This window comes from Mus pahari, chromosome 9 (genome assembly GCF_900095145.1).
Source record: "Mus pahari chromosome 9, PAHARI_EIJ_v1.1, whole genome shotgun sequence".
NCBI classification, from domain to species: domain Eukaryota; kingdom Metazoa; phylum Chordata; class Mammalia; order Rodentia; family Muridae; genus Mus; species Mus pahari.
This window is the reverse complement of record NC_034598.1, coordinates 80,204,204-80,224,686: the sequence shown is the minus strand read 5'-3', so window position 1 is coordinate 80,224,686 and position 20,483 is coordinate 80,204,204. Positions and strand designations below refer to the sequence as shown.

Genomic DNA, 20,483 nt, shown 5'->3' with positions numbered 1-20,483 from the left:
GATCTTCATGAGGACTGGGTTTCCAGCCCAGTGCAGAATAGGTAAGTGTACATGCCATTTTCAAATAAAATCCTCCCCAGTGATGCCAGCCTAGAAGGTGACAGAAGTTAAGTATTGACTTCCTCATCATCAGAATTAGAAGTTGTGTGGCCACACAGGGATGAAATTAACTCAAGTCAGCAATTTAAATCCATGCCTGGGATGAAGCTCAGCTGTTAGGATGTTAGCCTAGCACGCACGGAGCCCCGAGTCTGATCCCAGCACTGTGAGAGGTAGGTGTGGTTGTAAATGCCTAGAATCCCTGCACTCGGGCTAGGGAAGCAGGAGGCTCAAGAGTTCAGCTTGAGCATATGGAGCTGGAAGGCAGTTTGGGCTACATAAGCAGCCCTTGTCTAAAACAAAAGCTAATAAAGTCACTTCAAAATAAACCTGTGCATAAATGAGATATCTTGATGGCACGATGCTGTCTTTATGTCATAGGTTATAGATTACCCCATAAAAATAGATTTTTCTAGAGACAAAAATGCAAACATAGTTAATCATATAAAAATGATGTTTGTGGGCTGGGGAGATGGCTCAGCAGTTAAGAGCACTGTCAGCTGCTCTTTCAGAGGTCCTGAGTTCAGTTCCCAGCAAGCAAATGGCAGCTCACAACCATCTAGACTAAGATCTGATGCCCTCTTCTGGCATGCAGGCATATATGCAGAGAGCATGCATATACATAAAATGAATGAATGAGTAAATAAATACATAAGAAAAAAAAAGATTCTAAAAACATGTTACTTGTGGGGACAGCTTAGTGGTTAAAAGCACTTGCTGCTGTTCCTCCAACGGACCCAAGTTTGGTTCCCTATACACACTAGTTGGCTCACAACCACTTAGAACCCCAACTCAGGGACATCTGAAAACTCTCTGCCTTCCTCTGAAGGCACCTGCACACATGTGTACTTTTACATAAGCATAAATAATAAGCTCAAGCTTCATAAAATGTTATTTGTATAGGTGAAAATGATCAACCATTAGCAAATTCATATGGCTCGGATTTTTTTTTTTTTTAATTCATGGAATTATACCTCTGAGTTTTATGGAAAATGACGAATGTGATCTGAATGTAAGGAAAATAATCTAAAAAGCACACTGATCAATACAAACTACTTCAGGGCAACCTTCCCTGGGATCTTGTATTCCTCAGAGCCACTCTGAAAGGCTGTTCACTGAAAGAGTCTTGTCCCAGGAGCCATGAGATTCATCACGGGGCCTCGAGAGAAGTGAACCTTTTCTGTCGGCAGCCGAGAATGCTTCCTACCAGACTATGGCGTAGATCAGGCCCAGCTCTCCAGCCAGGAAGCCTGAGATCAGGGGCATGGGCTACAATACCCACTCAGAAACAACCCTGCTCTGCTGGCCTTAAGCAGCGCCATGGTTTGGGAGGGAAGTTCTTTTTATCAGCTGATGACCTTGGTGTGTCAAGAGAAGCCAAACGAATAGGGCCAAGTTTCTTACCCTCCCCAGCCTCGAATATAAATGACAGTATTCAATTCATGGGGTAGTAAAGGGGACAAAAGTCGCTGATGTTGGCAAAGCCCCTAGATCAGTATGTGGAACAGCAGCGGTCTCTTTGTTGGTTAAATAAACCAACATCTAAAGGGACCTTTTTGAGGTAATCTAATCTTTATTTAGGAGCAGAGTTGAAACATCTCCAGAAGGACCATGGCTCTGACCTCACACATCATCTGAAACATTTCTGAGAACTATAAATGACCACCAAATGGCAAACTTGGTGTCAGCAGTTACTAACTGCTCATTAGCACACAATGTTCTTCAACTACTTAGTGGTTATACAGCTCGGAACATGGTGTGTGATCGGTAGAGAAAACTTCCTGCCCCCATAAACACCTGACCCCCAGCCCCCATTCGACCCAATGGCAGGGTATGACAGTGTAGCCCAGCAAAAGGTCACAGGGGGTGCTGAAGGAAAGGGAAAGGAAGCTTGGCCTGCAAGCATGCCTCCTCAGTCCACCCTGATGCTACTAGTTGGACAACCTTCATAGCAAACACCCGGAGCCAGAGCCAGACAGGGGAGTTTGGGGGCGTGTAATTATAGAGAGAAAGGTCCTGCTGGTTGCATGTGTTTATAAAGACATTGGCTCACAACCCCCTTCCTGCACAAGATGGAACAACACTGGAGCAAAGCTTTGCTGTCCTCTGCATGTGCCTCATGGGAATGAGGAAGAATGATATACTTCTGGCCTAAAAGCGTCAGGCGAGGGTGAGCATCAGTAGAGCCCGGGACTGTGGACAAGGCTGGGTGCTGACCGCACCCATAGAAGGCAGCTGTTGGAATGTTAAGAGTTGGATTGGAAACCATACAGTAGGTTGACAGGGCAGCAGCAGCTTGGAGCTCTGGGGACGGCACCGGACCCTATATTCTGCACTCTTTGACCCCCTAGTAGTTCTCAGAGCAAAGGTCAAGTAAGAACTTGCCACACCCCATTGTTGCCCTCACAAAAATGAGGTACAGGAAGCTGGGCCTTCCACTTCAGCAGGAGACTCTGTTTAGACAGGAGGAGGGACTGGCCATCACTGACGATTAACTTTCAAGCCTGACTAATTTGGACTAATTGGGGGGAGGTAAGTCTGAATCACTTATAACTCTGAATTAGACCCTATTTTTAAATGAAATATAGTTTGTTTTTTTTTTCCTTTCAAGCACATACAGTGACTCAAACTAGGGTGCTTTGGTAAATGAATAAGAGTGATAATTACATCTTGTCTCTTTGGAGGGAAAAGTAAGCACTTGGAAATGGTTTCCTTTAATGAACGGGCAAAGGCAGACACCAGCCCAGCCCTCTCAATTTATCCCAAATTTCAAGCCTGTAGAGGTGCTATTAAAATCAAGTGCAGACTCGGGAAGCCAAAGGTGGGGTGGAAGCGTTTCTTGAGCTCAGTCCTTAGGAACACAGGCAAACTTTGGACTGGTCCAGCTTAAGGAGTGTGGCCGGCTAACCTCCTTGGTCCAGCTTAAGGAGTGTGGCCGGCTAACCTCCTTGGTCCAGCTTAAGGAGTGTGGCCGGCTAACCTCCCTGGTTCAGCTTTAGGGAGCATGGCGGCCTAACCTCCCTGGATCCCTTCAGCACTCTGTACTTATTTGCCTTACGGCTTATCTTTTTAAACATAAGCAGAATCCGTTAAGCTCTCATGTCCTGGTCTTGTCATTTATTACCACCAGGCAGCAACACTGGGTTATGAGGCCAATAAATCATCAGGACGGGAAGTGGCTACAGGGTGGATTAATTTCATTATCATCCTTAAGCAGATAGGTGTCTAGTACGAGAGATGTCTCCAGGAAGAGTGATGCTTCATCTCTCCTGACAGGCTGCCTGTGCCTTACAGACTGCTGTGTGCTTCTGTTTTCTCTGTGGGAATGACCTGCCCTACCTATCCCCATTAAGCATTAAGTGGCCACCCCCCTCCTCCTCAGGGTCCCACCCAGTGCCTTATGGTTGGGGAGAAGGTAAAGTTGGAGATAAGGCAGGGGAGGCTCATTGGAGCAAGGCCAATGCTCCAGTGAAGAGCACCAAAAAGGAACAGCAACACCAGGGCGCCTTTAGACAACCAGACCATCTTGCCACCCAGACCCATGGAGAGGCGATGGCCTAAAGCCCTGAATGCACAGTGATGTACTAAGACTCTTCTCAGACCTTCCACCCACTTACATCCCTTGGGACTATTGCTGCCCAGGAACCCATCCTGAGAAAACTGTGGGAATTTTCACACACCCCACCCCCAAGCTAAGGACGCTGGGTTTGGCCAGGTGATTCTGGGTCAGGAAACTTGAACTATAGGGGACTTACGTGGGAGAAGGTCATAAGTCTCTCTGCCAAGTCTCCAGAAGTAGCTACAAGACCCCACAGGCAAGACAAAATGCAAGATGGGATGCTTCTGGCTCCTAACTCTCCAGCCACCTGCTTAGGAATTTGTCTCGAATGCAAACGAGATGAAGGTGGAGCCCGGCAAAACCCAACGTCAACCCTGGTGCTTTGGACATTGATGTAGCTACTCTTCTCTGGCTTTTCCCCTCAGAAAGAGATCAACTTCCCCTTCTGAGTGCCATCCTTGACCCCACCCCCCCACTTCCATCTAGAAGGACTACAGTGCCACCTTCTGAGCCTCCTGTGACCATTCACAGTACCCCCTATTTAGGGACACTCTTCTCTTCTGGACAATGTTGTTCCACACAGGAAGGTTTCCCACAGTTTCCAATGGGTCTCCCTATTTCCTGTCCATCACAACCATTTTCTGAGAGAACAAATTTAGGCCCTCTGATGCCCCACACCGTCCTTGAGATATAAACTAAGAAGAAGCCCAAGGGGCAGGTTAAGAGATAGACCCCTGGTCTCAGTCCATCTATCTATACAGTTGGTTAAACAGTGGCTCATCCCTCACGGATGGTACTAACCAAAGACCAGAAAAGCTGAGTCAACATGCCACCTAGCATGTCCTCAGGCTAGAACAGTTCCTCCTTGGGTTCTGACCAGTCTGAGAGCCGTTCTGTCCAACATGTCTGCTCTCTGCCCCCTGCTAGAGACTCAGCTCAGCTATGGCTTCCATAGGAAGCCTCCTTTGGGTCTCCAATATGCAGCACTATTGGACTATAAGGTGTTACCTTCCCTTCTTCTCCCCTACTGTCCCAGTTCTTCGCGCGAAACAGACAGTCAACAAAGATCTGGACCAATGCTGCTGAATGAATCCCAAAGTCTCTGGTTTCAGGAACTTGCCCTGGTTCCTGTCCTGTCACATACAGGCCTCTGGCACTCAGTTCTCTTGAGACGTTATGAGCACACTTCACTGATTCCATCGTTCACCCAGAATGTGGGTCAAGAGACTGAAAGGGGTCCAGGGGCTGCAGGGGACGTCACTGAATAGTGCAAACCAACAGGACATTTAGAACTCCCTGAGAACAAGGTCTCTGCACAGGAGGTCATAAGGTCAGCACAGTGGAGAGAGGAGGCTGAGGGTCTACTCTGCTCAGCACTGACACACTTGACATGCCGGGGGTGGGGGGAACATGCATATGTGGTAATTCACCCACAGTTTTCCTAAGAACACACCGCACAAGGCCAGGCAGCCTGGCCAAGGCAAAGTCTCTGATCTATCAGATGGCAGGATACTCTATGTCTTATGAGGAGGGGGACATGTGGTGGGGACGCCACGAGAGACGGGAACGCCCAGGCTCATCTGAACGATCAGAGGAGGGAAGCCTGCAAACCACTCAAATAGCAAGTCTTAGTTTTGTTTTTAAAGGGCTTTCCTAGTACTTGAGTTACCCAGTGCAGGAAGGACTGTGGGTAAAGGAGGAGTGGGTAAGGCTGTCTTGGTCTTACCTCATAGTGGCCAATGGTGTTTAGCTTGGTTATTCCATCTTCAAGAATCACGGAGGAACTGTCAATGTCCAGGAGTTCTTTCTGCCGTGTTCCCACCTGAAGCTCTGAGAAAGGGGAGAGGCATTTGGGTCCCTTCTAAAGTCAGTTAAAAAAAAAAAATAGTGCTGCCTAGTCGCTCTTACAAGTATTATTAATAATGTTTAATAATAATGTTAATAGCATGAATGAAGTGGTAAAGCTTTGTTGGATGGCGTAGAGATAGCCAGACAGGCCAAAAGCTTTGGGCTTGTGTCTGCCCACCTACTATTTCAGACCACTGTTCCTGAAACATAACACCAAGTCAAATCTGGAAGTGGAGTCCCCGAAGACAGACTCACCCATCATCTGGAGGATTAAAACCTTCAAAAAAATCCCTGCAGTCGTCCCAGTCTGTGTGCATGCTCATTCACAGAGCACCGTGTGAGTGAGCAGTCTGTGCGCATGCTCATTCACAGAGCGCCGTGTGAGTGGGCAGTCTGTGCGCATGCTCATTCACAGAGCGCCGTGTGAGTGGGCAGTCTGTGCACACGCTCATTCACAGAGCACAGTGTGAGTGAGCACGCTTCTCCACGGCTCCTGGGCATTACTCTTTACTACCACACCAACCCGGCTAGAACACTATGGTCATTCTAGTCAGAAGGGAGCCACAGATGAGTGTTGGGTTTTCTTGAGTTTGTGCAGTATTCTATGAATTGTTATGTTACTATCAACATAACAATTTAGCAACATGTAAATATTTGGAGGTTACACAAACACACACACACACACACACCTGGACTTCCAATTTCTCTTTTTAAAAAACTAGCAATGGGGGCTGGGGAGATGGCTCAGTTGGTAAAGACACCTGTCTCCAAACATGACAATCTGAGTTCTGTTCCCAGGACTCACATGGTTGAAGGCGAGAACCAACTCTCACAGCTGTCTTCTGTCTGCACAAGTATGAGCACATGTGCACTCACATACACGATAAATAAAAATGTAATTTTTTAAAATCTAGCAATTGCCAGATATGGTAAGAGCTCATGCCTATAAGCTCAACATTCATGAGGATGAGGCAGGAGGATCATCACAGGTTCAAGGTTAGCCTGCATTCAATAGTGAGTTCTAGGTCAGCTAGGGCTACAGCCGTGAGACCCTGTCTCATCTCTCCCTGTCACTTCCCAAATCCGATATCAATGGCTCTGTAACAACCCACAAGACAACTTCTGCACAACCCAAATGGCTCTGCTGTCTTAGATAGTCTTTCCCAGTTAGGTCAGGCCCTACTATTTCCAGTTCCTAGGTGGTAACATTCTGTGCATATATGCTTTCTGCTAATCTGGACACAATGCCACCAGCTTGCTCTACCTTGGCCTCCCAGCTTCGGGGTTGGGGGAGGGACACCTGGTTGGCACAAACCCCGAAAGGGCCTTGCAGACTCTCCTATGGACTTTCCCGTGGCAAAGAGAACGTTGCTGGGCTGTTTTCCTATGGTTATCAGGCTGGGTGCGCCCGTGTTCTTTGTGGTCAGAGCCACACACTTGCAAGGTAATATTCAAGTCAAGGAAGCTGATGGCTTGGTTCAGGCACCAGTCCCCTAGATGGGGCTGCCCCTTCTGCTTATATCTAAGCAAAGGAGTTAAACCTGCTCTAAGCTGCCAAGTACTCCGGGCCATGCAAGGAAACAAAACCCTGGCACAGAGCAGTGCCTAAGCAGCCTGCTTTCTTCGAAGCAGGCACTGAAGTTGCTACACATTTGCATGGCCTCCCCCAAATTTCCCAGGCCTGCCTCTAGGCTTTTCTCAATGGTTTTAGCAGGAGGTTTGATTGGTGGGGGAGGATTTTAATTGCCTGCTTAGTGGAGGCTTACAACTGCACATGAAGGGAAGATGAACCTTGTTACGCTGTCTGTCACCGCCACGATTCCACTCTTCTTTCCTGTCCCATTATCTGTTCTAAAATCCCACAGCAGTCTCCTGGGAGGGTTTCGCTGAGCTCAACTTGAAAATGTTGATGAACATTTGAGAGAAACGGAGCCCTGTGAGCTTGCTCACACATATGCTCTCCTTTGCAGTATACCAATAGAGCCCACAAATGAATTCACAGCAGATGCTGCTCCGTGTTGGGGGAGGACGGAGGATACACTTAATGCAGGATGCGATTAGCAGAGAGGAGAGGAAGATGACCTTTCCAGCAGGCTGGAGTTAACACTGGGTGGCTGCGCCACCGCTAATGACACGCTCCGTATCACAACAAACAAATCAAATGCAGTGTGAAGTGCAACACATCCAGGAGGGCACAGGCTTTACACCTTTCTGTCCTCCTTGATACGTGGTGATTCCATGTGGTCCCTGGATCACAATCACATTGATTTGCAAATACAATATTTTTTTTTTTAAATGGTATCTTAGAAGGATGATGTTTCCTGGGAAGACTCAAGAAGCTCAAAAGAGAGCCAAACAGTCCTGGGCGATGAACATGGCCTCTGGGAACAACTCAGGCCATATAGTTGTCACCCAACAGAAAGAAAGTGGGAGAAAAGGAACTTACCGAGACCAATCTCGTTGAGCTGGAGTCCGTATGGAGAACCATTTTTGCTTAGGAAGGCTTGGAAAACCTTTTCTTTGGCTTGGCCTATGGTATCGCAGTCAAGGACGTTGACTGAAATATTCCGGCAGACATCTGCACTCTCGTTTTCTGGGATTTTTTCAAAGACGACATTTAATGCCTGCAAGAATACAAACGGGTTCCCAAGTCTATTAGGTAACTACAGTCTGAAAGGCATTCATAAGAGACCGGCGTGCCTCTGACAGCACATTAGCAAACAGCGGATCGCATTATACTACTTTAATCTTTTCTCCATAATCCATCCTTTTCAGGGATAATGGAAGGGAAAACAGAAAGTTAAAACACTCATTATGGAGCAAGCATTGAATAAATATATTGGAGAGGAAAATATATATACACATAAAAAATCTGCAAAAAAAAATGGTGATTTCTAATTTCATCCTAAAAAAAAAAAGAAGAAGAAGAAGAAAAGAAAAGAAAAAAAGACTTGGAAAGATTCCTCAGCAAATGATCACTGACTGGTGATTATCTTTTTTATTAACAGAACCACAGAGTCCCAGGAGTGATGGTCCAGGCGACAGGAAAGGTTAAGAGGTCCCGGTATTGATCACACCAAAGAGGACACTGTTTAATATGCAGCATTAATTATGGCAACGTTCATCTCCCCCTCCACTTCCAACATCTGCAGTCAGATGTTTCTGAGTCCTCATTAAAATACCAAGATCCCCACCCTGCGCTGTTATTTGTGCATTAATTACACTCCCCAGCTTTTGCTTGTGTCAGTTTCTGGTCTCCCAGTGCAGCAAAACCTCAAAATTTAACTACTAGGGGAAGGAAGTCTTTGTGTATGTGTGAAAACATAGAACCAGGGAATATTAAAAAAAAAAAAAAAAAAAAAAAAAACAATCTAAGAGCAGTTTCAGCTTTACTTTGTCTATGAACAAATACACAGATGTAAAAAAACCTCCAAGTTTTACCTGCTACAGATGCTGGGTTGTGGGGGGTGATTCTGAGTGAGCAAAGATTTGGTAAACAGCATAACATGGTTCAGATTCCTGGGCACCATTATCAGTGAGTTGGGGGACTTGGGGACAGTGTGAAATGCATATTTGTTAATGTTTGGGGGCCTGGCTCAATGAGGGAGTGAGAAAGGCTCAACTTGTGGGTCTGGAAAGAAAGGAAAACCATTCTAACTCCATAGCCGTGCATCGTGGTGTCCAGATTTTAGGTCCAGTTAACTGGGGTTTATGATGTTTTCATTTGCAAGTTTTTTATAATAAAGTTCATAAGAGAAAATTTGAAAAGAAGTGAAAACAGATAATCTGGAGAGTGGAGATCCTTACGAAACCTGAAGTGCATATGGGAATGGGGGTGGGGGCTGGGTCAGTGGTAGAGAGAGCTTGCCCAGCTTGCATGAGACTCTGAATTCCATTCTCTGTATAGAAATAAAACATGTATAACTGCACCTGCCTTCTAATACGGAGGTCAAGGAGACAGCGGCCAGGGGTGCTTCAGAGCTAAAGAATAAGGTTGGCAATGACTTAGCCTGTTGATACCATCGCCACTGTAACATTAGGTCAGTGCACTTTCATCTGGACAGAGACTTGGTCCACACTGCCCAGCGGGGCTGCCTGCAGGCATAGTGTTGCAGAAGGAAGACCCTACCCACGAAAGGCATCATGTGGGCTCCTGGCTTTAATCCCAGCCCACCACTAGCCAACTGACTCACTTCCCTGGGTCTCCATTTCTCCCTTGCAACATGTAAATGATGGGAACTGACTTCTGATAGTACCTGATGATGACTGGACATCATCCTTAGAACCAGGACTGGTTGACCTGTGCTCAGGGCATATGGCTCACAGATTCTCACAAGGTCATGAGACATCTGAAACTCTGGGCAGATTCTCTGAGCCATGCATTCTTTGGCGACTGTGTCCCCACAGTAAGTTTCTTAGAGCCCATGTGTCTCAGTATGGGGATGCAGCAGTTTCAAGGACACTGTTGAGGCCTTTGCCAAAGCCCCCCCCCCCACGCCCTGCCAAGCACTTTCACCTTGGCATCTAGGATTTCAACATAGGCAGCATTAATGAGAAGACCTTGCTCTGGGATACTGCATAGAGTTCTAGGCCTCACGGTCACACGGTGCTCTGTAAATGTCCTGAATACTTTTTGGCTAGCCAGGATTCTACATACATATGGCCATTTTGGCTTATTGTCATAGAAGCTTCAGGAGGCAGCAATTTCTTTGAAACTCAATAGGGCTTTCTCAAGGCAGAGAACGAGGCTCTGTCAGTGAGAAAGTGGTGCTCACCATACATTGAACGTGACAAGGAACAGATTCTTAAACTACTCTGTCTTTAGGAACTTGGGTGTTCACAGGTCACCCAGCCTATGGCCTTTTGCTATAAATAACACCCCAAGGCAATATTTGTCCCCCTGCAATCTCATTTATGATACGATAGTCACTTTAGTGCAGACCTAGCCAAATGATTTAAACTCAGAAATTAGTAGAATCTGCACTTCAGAGGTTGACCAGTAGTCAGTGTGCTCCAATTAAGTCCTTGTTCTACAATGGAGTCACATTTGTCTTCTCTATAAGAAACTCTGTGTTCTGAGCAATTCAGTCATGAGCAAGGTGTTCAAAATGCCTCTCCACTTGTGAACAACAAAATCAAAACAAAACAAAAAAACAGAAAACACCAGGCAAAGGAGAATGCAGGGGTACCAGGTGAGTGGGACAATGGCAGGCTAGACCGTCTAGAGGAGCCCAACATGGCAAACTCTCATACTCAAGCCCTCTTTCTCACCTCCCTTCTTTACAGACATTAGGTCCTCTTGGTGTAGAACTGCCAAATGCATTTCAAAACATGCCATTTTTTTTTAATAGGGACAGGGTGTTCAACTCAAACTCAACATGAGAAGCATGCTAAGCACATACTCTGCCAATGAGCTACGCCCCCAGCCCTATGACATACGTCTTTGACTCTTTTAATCCCCAGACAAGGGTGGTTACATTGCTGTTCCAGTGCCCACTTCAGAGTGTAGAAACAGAGACACAGAGGGGTTAATAGCTCGAGGGACAGAGTTTCTAAGTCTGGAGGTGATGTCTACTTTGCATACCCACTGAGCTGATGTCAGGGCTCACTGAACTAGACTGTCTGCTCCTAAGCTCTGACCCATCTTCCCAGGACCCCTCCTAACCTCCAGGAACCTTTTCTTACACCAGCTATAAGCAGGGTCCTTAACCAGAGCCTTAGGGTATCCTGGGATAGTTAGGGAACACATCTGGGAGTAAATTCTGTTCCTGTGGCCAGGTTGCTGTTTCTTTACTTGTGGTTCTTCATGTAGAGAGTGAGGCTGTCGAAGGCTTCCAAAATAAATAGGAATGGGAAACACCTTTTAATCAGAGCCTCAGCCACCCTGGCTCATGAAATAGTTTTATTGGCATTTACAAAATAACATTCTGTTGCTACCTAAAGGGCACCATTGTCTTTAACAATAACACCTCTTTATAGGCAATAAATGTTCTTAAAAACATAACCAAAAGGAAGAAATCCCTTAACTGCATGTAAACTAATGTAAATCTGCCCCTGCCTCCACAGCTAGATGGGGTGGAAAAGAGGTTTTTTTAAAAAAAAGGCATTTTACAGAGTCCACAGGGAATTCTGAGAGTAAATCCAGACGCAAATTGATTTGTGTTCATTTTTCACGCTGGCAGTGCTTACTGCTCTGACGGCAGTTTCCTCGAGTGTGAGTGGAGGCCCCCTCAGGACTGGCCCAAGTCTTACTAGTCTCACCCAGAGCAGAGACACCCACCGGAGCCTCCCTTCTACACTAGGGAGTAGTCGGTGTCCTCTTTGCCTCAGAGTGTGGGCATGACAGGGTCGATCTTTGGCCAATGCCCCATGGCGTCATCTCCGGAGTGGAGGTATCACCTGTGCAGCCCCTCCTCTGCTGAGCCCTGCAGAGCCAAGCTCCTCTGTGTGCTCCCTGGTGTTGGGGATTGCTTAAAACATGTTCTCTGGCTACCCACAACAGGTATGGGAGACACGTCTATCACCTCGGAACATACACACTCAGAGAATCCCTCGCAGGCATGCCAGGAGACTGGAAGGCTAGCTGGACCATTCAGTCTGGGCCAACGCTCTAGGATCTATAGCTCCTTTTCTAACCACCACAAAAGGCTGGTCCTTTGAAGCACATTCTTTTCCTCTATTGGCTCTGTAGCCCCTTACTTCCTTGGCACAAAATACTAGCAAAGCTGAGGTAGCATTTTTGGTTGGTGTCTACCTAACCAACAGCCATGCAGTCTCTTTTGGCTGACCAGGGTAGAGGAATGCTCTTGGTGGCAGCTCCCTGTCCTCCTCCATCAGGGAGCAGTCATGTGACTAAGCTCTGGACAAGGATAGAGAAAGGAAAGACTTTATCCCAACAACCAAAAAGGGGTCAGGGGTAGGGCAGAAAGCTATGGCAGTCATCTTATAAGTACAAGGCTAAGGCCAAGAGGAGAACAGAGATGGTGACCCTAGGTTCGGTTGAAGATGGCTGAGCATGTGGCTTGTTCCTTAGGCGTGGACACCACTGGCCTCCAGTCTGCTCTGAGACACATCTCTGCTCTTGGTGTTTCCAGTCCCATTGGTCCCATTTTCTCTAACTTGGAGCTGAATATACACAAACCAGTGCCCCTCACTTTGCCAATTTTTAATGGTAGCTAAATTCATTTACAGACACATTTATTGTGCATCCATTCGTGTAGGGCATTGTAAGTGATACCATCCATTTGCCCTAGTGCAAATCCAGATGGGAAGTACTGGTAAACTAGGCGAACTGGGAGTCAAACACAAGTTCTAAGACTAGGCACGGTGAGTATGCTGGTTAACCTTGACGGTCAGCCTGACCGCATCCAGATGAACTGAGAGAGACACATTTTGGCATACCTAGGAAGGATTTGTTTTTTCATCTGTTTATTTGAAGTGGATGGCTCACCCTGCATGTGGGTGGCACCTTCAGGTGACAGCCCAGATAAAGGAGGTCTGAGGAAACATCTTTGCTTATTGCTCCACTGCCTTCATGTCTTATTGGTAAACTCATCTACCCTGCTGCCGCCACCACTCCCCACTTTGCCAATAGAACTCAGTTTCCTCTGCCTTCCGATGCACAGTGAAGACTCCCCCAGGCATTCAGCAGCCGGTGGAGACTGCTGGAGCATCCAGCCTCATGGACTGAGCAGCTTACTGGAGAGATAAGCCTTCCCAGTGTGAGGACAGCTGCTGTTGGATTTCCCAGACTGTGTCCTGTACGCTATTTAATTAACCTTCTCTTGCTATCCCTTCATCCTGTCGGATCTGTTCATCTAGACCAGTGGTCCTCAACCTTCCTAATGCTGTGACCCTTTATTACAGTTCCTCATGTCGTGGTGACCCCCCCCCCACCATAAAATTATTCAGTTGCTGCTTCATAACTGTAATTTTGCGACTGCTCTGAATCATAATGTAAATATCTGATACTCAGAATATTTGATATGCCACCCCAAAGGAGTCATAACCCTCCGGTTGAGATCTCTGTTCCAGAGAGTCCCAACTCATAAATATAGCCAAGTGGAAACATACGGGGTGATTGGAAGGTTTTTTGTTTTTTGTTTTTGTTTTTTTCGAGACAGGGTTTCTCTGTATAGCCCTGGCTGTCCTGGAACTCACTTTGTAGACCAGGCTGGAGTCAAACTCAGAAATCCACCTGCCTCTGCCTCCCGAGTGCTGGGATTAAAGGCGAGCACCACCACGCCGCGTGGAAGGTTCTAGTTTTGAGGAGGGCATTCACAGGAAGAGAACTTGGGGAAGGCTTCATGGAGAAGGTAGCATCCGAATAGGTCTGGGAAGGAGGCCTCTGAACAGGAAGGCTCAGCTATTAAGACTGAGCAGACTGGGGAGCAACAGCTTCCATCTTAAGTCAAGAGACCAGGCCAAGAAGTGGAGAAAGAATTCCACCTCCTTAGAATGAGAGCGGGGGGGGGGGGGGGCGCGGAGCCCTCCTGGTCCACCTCTGCCTTCCCCCAAACCACCACCTGCTGCGGAGGGAGAAGCCCTGCGCTATTTTTAGAGGACAGAGGGATGAGGACAGAGCTTGGAGTTTCTAATAATAATAACAATAGCCGGCACTTATCGAACGCTTACCACATCCCAGCAATGAATCTGCTAATTTCATCGAATCCTCACAACTCTGTGAGGTGAGGGGCTATTCTTAGCTTCGTTTAACAGATGGAGCCGGGGAGATACACCGAGGTCTGGAAGCTTGTCCCAGATTACAGATCTGGAAGGGTCATGCTCGACTATGTCCAGACTCCCACTGAAACGCCAGGAGGCTAGACAGCCACTCTACCTTGCTGAGTTCTCCATCAGTAGGCGATGGGTGGGCACACACCAGGCACTAGAGGAGGCTTGACCTTTTTGACTCTGGCTTGGTACCAAACTGTGCTCTGTGCATCCTCCGGAAGCACGTGTGGACCAGCACCACTGTGTATAGCTTCCGGAGCCTCTGGGCACCGTCCTGTCTCCGCTGCTGGGTGTGGCCACGTGACTGCATTCTGGCCAATGACTTTAAATGGATGTGTTATGTGGCAACCCCTGGGAAAGGTCCTTGCAAGACAGCTGCTGACCATCTGTCCTTTCTTGTGCAGCCCTGCTGGGGTCCTGCTGTGGCAATTGGAAAGAGGCTGAGGAAGCAGACAGCTCATTCCAAGAAGTTACCTTCAGGCATCCCAGAGCAGGGATGCCCATTCCCGCACTTCACACTGGGGGGAAATCTGTCTTTCTGCTGCTTGGTCTCGGGCATCTGGACCTCTGTTCTACACAGCTGCACTGCTTCCTAATAGCTGTATACAGAAGGAAGCCATCAGGCAGGCAAGGCCATCTGGAGACTCTCAGTGCACAGGAGAGGACTGGATGAAAATGGCTGGTCTTTTCCTAGCATGCCCCAAGACGGTCTCTTTTAGACAGTTGTTCAGGTTTACCACTGTCAGCTCCTGGCCTGACTATCAGGGTATTATCTGCCATTTGGTTGTCCGTGCCCAGACACAGGAAACATGTGTAACCCTGGTACTGAGCTGACACAACACATGGGAATTTCAGATGTGTTTATCATGATGACAGAGTGAGCTAATCTGGCTCCCCTGCCTCACTCATTGTCAATAAAGAAACAACTGGAAGGACCACAGGAGAGACATCCCTTTAGTGTAGTACCTTAAAGGTGATCAGAAAAATACTGTCACAAAGAATGACCACTTCCTCTGTGCCAGGAAAGGCAGTAGGTGTGTTACACGCATTAATTTTCTGACTTTAGCACAAGTCAGAAAGGTTACCTACAAAAACCTACAAGTTTTTATCACCAACTATTCATAGATGAATAAATAGGCTGATGGGTGGTGATTTGCCGCCCAAAGTCACACAGTAATGGACCGAGACCAGCTTCATACCCAGGACTGTCAGAGCCTAAATCCCATGTCTTTATCCCTAGTCCCAAAGCACATAGGTGAATAACTACATTCTTACTTGGCTAGTGGGTCTCTCTAGCTTGAGGTATGGAGGGAACAGAAAACCTGAGGCTTCTTGGGATAAACTGAGTATCGGGAGAGCCCTGTCCCAGGGGAGGTCTATAGTGTCACCTGGTTAGCCCCTCTGACATAGCCTTGGCTAACAAGGGCTCGATGCAGCTGCATCCTTGCTCAGATACCTTATTATTCCTATAAAGGAATTCTTTACAAACCAGGAACTTTGTCATGAATGGTCTTTGAGCAAGAGTTGTTCTCATTCAATAAAAGCTATAAAATATATTTCTACTTTCATTTCAGGGCCAAATGAACGTCAAGAGGAAAGTCTCTTTTATGTACCAGACTCAGAAAGGCTGCCGCTTGCTCTGTATAGCCAGCAGTCCAAGTGGTTTCACCAGTTGTCCCCTCAGCCCTGTGCAAGCCTTCCCTGCCTTCAACTGTCTCCCTAGCCCATGCTCACTGGCCTCCCACCATGTCCAGCCCCCTCTCCTGTCGCATCAAGGATAGACAGCTCCCAGCTAGGAATTCTACTCCCCTAACAGAATTACAGTGGGCAGAGAAGTGTGGAAGAAAGCCTTTTGTCCTCTCAACAAGACAAGGTGATAAAGGCAATGGCCCCACTTTGTTCCTGTGACCAGTTTCTCTATACTTAGAATGCTTGCACGTCCTAGAATGGAGAGAACAGAGCTAGCAAAGATTTGTGAACAGTGAGAACGCTTTGCCAAGTACTTTCAGGTTAGAGGGAAGATTCTAGATCCCCCCCCCCCCGCCTTGAAGTGTCAGTTTAAGAGCTGAGAAATTATCTACTGAGGATCAGGTAGAAAATATTTAAGGCTTTGAGGTTCATATGGTCTTTAGTGCAACTAGTTAACATTTTCTGCCATTGTTAGCAAAGAGCCAACCAGACATAATACAGAAATGAATACACAGAGCAGTGTTCCAATAAAGCTTTATTCATAAAAACTGTTGAGGGGCATCACTTGGCCCCAGGCTGTTGACTGATGATTCTTGCTACATATATCATCAAATGGAACATGACAAGGCCAAAAAGACAAACCTTTGCAATACCACTCTCCCATTCAAATAGTCCCTGGGGCCTGCCTCTGCTTAACTTCCAAGATCAGATGAAATGGAATGTGTTCAGAGTGTTATGGCCATAGTCAAAGCAACTGTTTTGTAAAAGGTATAAATAATGAAAGAATAATTAATTTGAACCACAGAGATGAAAATTAAATACTTTTGTACTGAGATAACTAAATTATTTCTTTAATTCCAAGACGATAGGCATGAAGAGAAAGACGGCGAAGAGGACGGCACTGAAAGCACTCATTTAAAGTTAATTTTTCATTTTCCACAGCTTGCCATCGACCAGGGAATGACTTACCTAACACGATTATGAAAAATGGTTTCACTCTTTGATCAGGAAGCTAACTATGAAGCTAGTAATGGTTTCAGTATTATCTCAAGTCATAATGGAAATGATTTGCACTATGGTAGAAAGAAAAAAAAAGAGCTTAAGAATTGTTAATTAACTTCACTGTTTCTCCACAAATGCTAGGAGTATTAAAAAACAAGATTGCTGAAGTGCAAACATCAGGACTTAATGAACAATGGGATGTAATTGAAGTAACAGAGAACGGCTTAATCGGGACAGTGGGTTGTTTAATTACAGGGATAATGGATCTTCTGCAAGGACAAGCTAAATGGAACCAAAGGGGTTTGAGAGAGGTAAGGAGAACACACAGCAATTCCTGCTAGGGCTAGCCAGTGTTGTGTTAGATATAGAATGTTGCATTAAACATGCCTGTCCCCAAACGGCAGCCACTGGGGAGCAGGGTGACTTGGTATAGCGGCTGGCATAAACCTTCCACAAATCACAACAGAAGCATTAGCGTTTCTGCAGGCGTGTCCCTGGGCTTTGTCAAGAATTTCTAATAATCTTAAAGACTTTCGTACAGATATGAGAGCGAGTGCAATAATGTGTTTGTCGGAACTCTGTTTCCCAGGGTGCCAAGATGCTATCTCTCCGATCCAGCAGATTGGCAAGCTCATTTCCTGGGTTTAAGAGTTCAAAAAACCATTTCTCGCTTAACTTTGATTACAAGTCAAACTTCTCCTGCTAATTCAGCACGCCTGTTATGGGTTGTTGGGTTTTCTCATCTCCTCTTGAAACTGAGGCAAAATGTCCCTTCTCCCATGTGGTATACATTCCTGAAACTGAAATCCTCCAAGATGCAGGCCCTCTGCTCTGCAAACATGTTCCTGCCATATGGGAGGGTGGGCGAGGGCCAGGCACCCCCCTCAGAAACATTATTTAGCAAGCTCTCAATTTTGCTGTGGGGAAAACAGAGGATCAATAGGTTTTGTTCCCGCTTTTGACTGTCAACTCTGAACTCTTGAATGGTGTATGTATGGGTGTCACACATTTGAGGGTGTGGTGTTATGAAGGTCAGAGGTTAGTGGTCGGTCTTCTGTTTTTTTTTTTCAGTCAGGATCGCATGTAATCTAGACTAGTCAAGCAGCTATGGGTGACTCTGAACTTAAATTACATTTATGTATTAATTTATGTGTGCATGAGGAGAGCAGAGACTGACTTGCAGGGACAGGCCCTGTCTCTCTACCATGTGGCTCCCAAGGACCGAACTCAGGTTGCCAGGCTCCGTTACCAGCTGATCCATTCTGCCAGCATGGCGTCTTTCTGGATCAACTGTCAACCTTATTTTTGGAGACAGTGTCCTTTACTGGGCCTGGGGCGAGAGGAAAGTTTTCGTCCCTAGCATGGGGATTACAGGTGTGCTGCTATGACTAATTTCAACATGGGTATTGGAGATTTGAACTCAGGTCATCGTGCCTGTATAGCCAGCACTTTCCCTTTAGCGCCATCTTCTCACACATGAAAGCAAGTCTAGGGTGTCGTATGAAGAGCGACATAATCTCCTGTTATTCATCAGAGAGTGAACAGAGATTGGTGCCATTCGACTTGCCAGATGTCGGCCTGGGGGACCAGGTACTGGAGCCAGGGTGGTTATGAAGGACTTTGTGAAGGCAACTCAGGCATTATCCTCTCAAGATGCGCTGAAGGACACCTGACTTCCCAGAATGATTTGGTAGTATAATGGTCTTAAATACCTACGAGAAACTGGCAGTGCGTGTCTGTGTTCTAGAAAACACCCCACACCTCAGAGAGAAAACATTCTAACCTCAGAGGTGTGAAAACCTAACTCAGTTTGTTGTGTGAGGTGCCGTTTCTGATCGAGCATCCCGACGGGCTTTTTCTCCAACGGGGCCTGCCACGGCACCAGATTCTATTTCAAGTTGCTCCTGTGACCCTTCTAGAGCTTTCTAATGGTTCTTGATAGAACATGAACACACACACACACACACACACACACACTCCAGTTTGTTCACAACACCTTAGTCTTCAATTACGTAAACCACCTCAGGCAAATGTAGCAAGGCTTTGCAAACCACCAGGAGTGCATCCTGGGAGGGTGAGGGTGGGGGAAGGGAAGTGGAGAAAATGGAGGGGGGAGGAAGGGAAGAAGGGGGAACTTAGAAACAGGATGGTTCAGGTTGGGAGAACTTGTATGAAAGGAAATGAAAACGCTTAAATTTTTCATATTGACCCTTGGTAACATTTTTTTTTTCTTTTTTTTGTCACACAAGCTTAGACTGGATCATGTACCTTCTCTCTAGCTTCTAGTATAATCAGCCACCATGAAAGAGAGGTTGGAGCAGGTCCAACAAAAGATGTTTTTTTTTTAAAAAAAAAAAAATCATTCTTAAAGGCAAAGGCCGTAGGAGCTAGGGCCCACCTCGCTGCCAGCCTCCACTCTATCCATCGCAGATGAATCAGAGGAGGACAGCATAGATTTAATTTTCCATTGCATTTCCCCCAGAGGCTATAACAGGGGAAAAAATTCAAGAGTCGACACGAATTTCTTCGACATCAAGTAACATTTTGATGATGAGTTGAGTCCTAACAAATCAGAAACACATGGTCCTAATTGACTGTGAAATAAATAACGCTTCCAAATGAAAGGGAGAGAAAGTTCTCAGACAGAACGCTGGAACGCTATAACCTCAAAAGTTGTTTCGGGCAGCTGACTTCTCCTTCCCCTCCCCCCAGCCCACCTCCTTTCTTCTCCTCCTGGTCTGATGCAATGTGTTTCATGAAAAGAAATCTTGCTGGATCCCGCAAACCAACGTTCACTTGGGAACATTTCTCCTTAAGGTCCCTGTGAGGGCTGCCTTCTGTTGTTATAACCAAACACTCGCCTCACCCGAAGCTGGGTGATTTGTATGGGGAAGGGACTGATTGACAGCATAGTTCTAGAAAGCCAGGGGCCTGGTGCTGACACTGCTGAGGGCCACATACGGCTTTGGGCTTGGTGGACAGGCAGCAAGAAAGACCATAAGGTGAGAAAGGAGACAGTAAAGAATAAACTGGGGATCCCCACGTGTATGTAGGCATGCACGTCTGTATGTATATGTGCACGCACAGATGCATGCATGTGTCTGTGTGCTGGGTACTCTTTTAATCTTTATCACATCCCCAGGAGATGGACAGACATCATCATCTTTATCGCCAGGGAGACTGAGAAGACACAGCAAGTGCAGGGACTCAGAGACTCGCTCAGTGTCACACAGCTAGCCAGTGGGAGAGGGACGGTTCACACCTGCCTGGCTCCAGGACCCAGGCTCCTAACCCCCATGCCAACAGTCCTCAAGTGGTGCCTGAGGAGAATATTAACCATGCACATCCTAAGGCTGGAGGGCTCAGTGGTTAAGGGCATGCATTGTTTTCGTAGAGGACCCAAGCTCACTTCCTAGCACTCTTGTTGGGTTGCATACAACCAATTGTAACTCCATCTTTGGAGAAATCTGATACCTCTTGTCTCAAATATATACCTACATTCATGTGCATACATATACACACACACACACACACACACATACACACACACACA

At 46.6% G+C, this 20,483-nt stretch overlaps 1 protein-coding gene across 1 annotated transcript in view; it reads right to left on the bottom strand.

Moving 5' to 3' along the window:
- Positions 1 to 20,483, bottom strand: part of Plxnc1 (plexin C1) — a 153,811-nt gene that overhangs the window by 14,324 nt on the left and 119,004 nt on the right. The window contains exons 22-23 of the mRNA XM_021204886.2: positions 7,953 to 8,130; positions 5,385 to 5,488 (exon numbers count right to left, since the gene is read on the bottom strand). Coding sequence (XP_021060545.1) covers positions 5,385 to 5,488; positions 7,953 to 8,130 — 282 coding nt within the window. The remainder of the gene's footprint in view (positions 1 to 5,384; positions 5,489 to 7,952; positions 8,131 to 20,483) is intronic.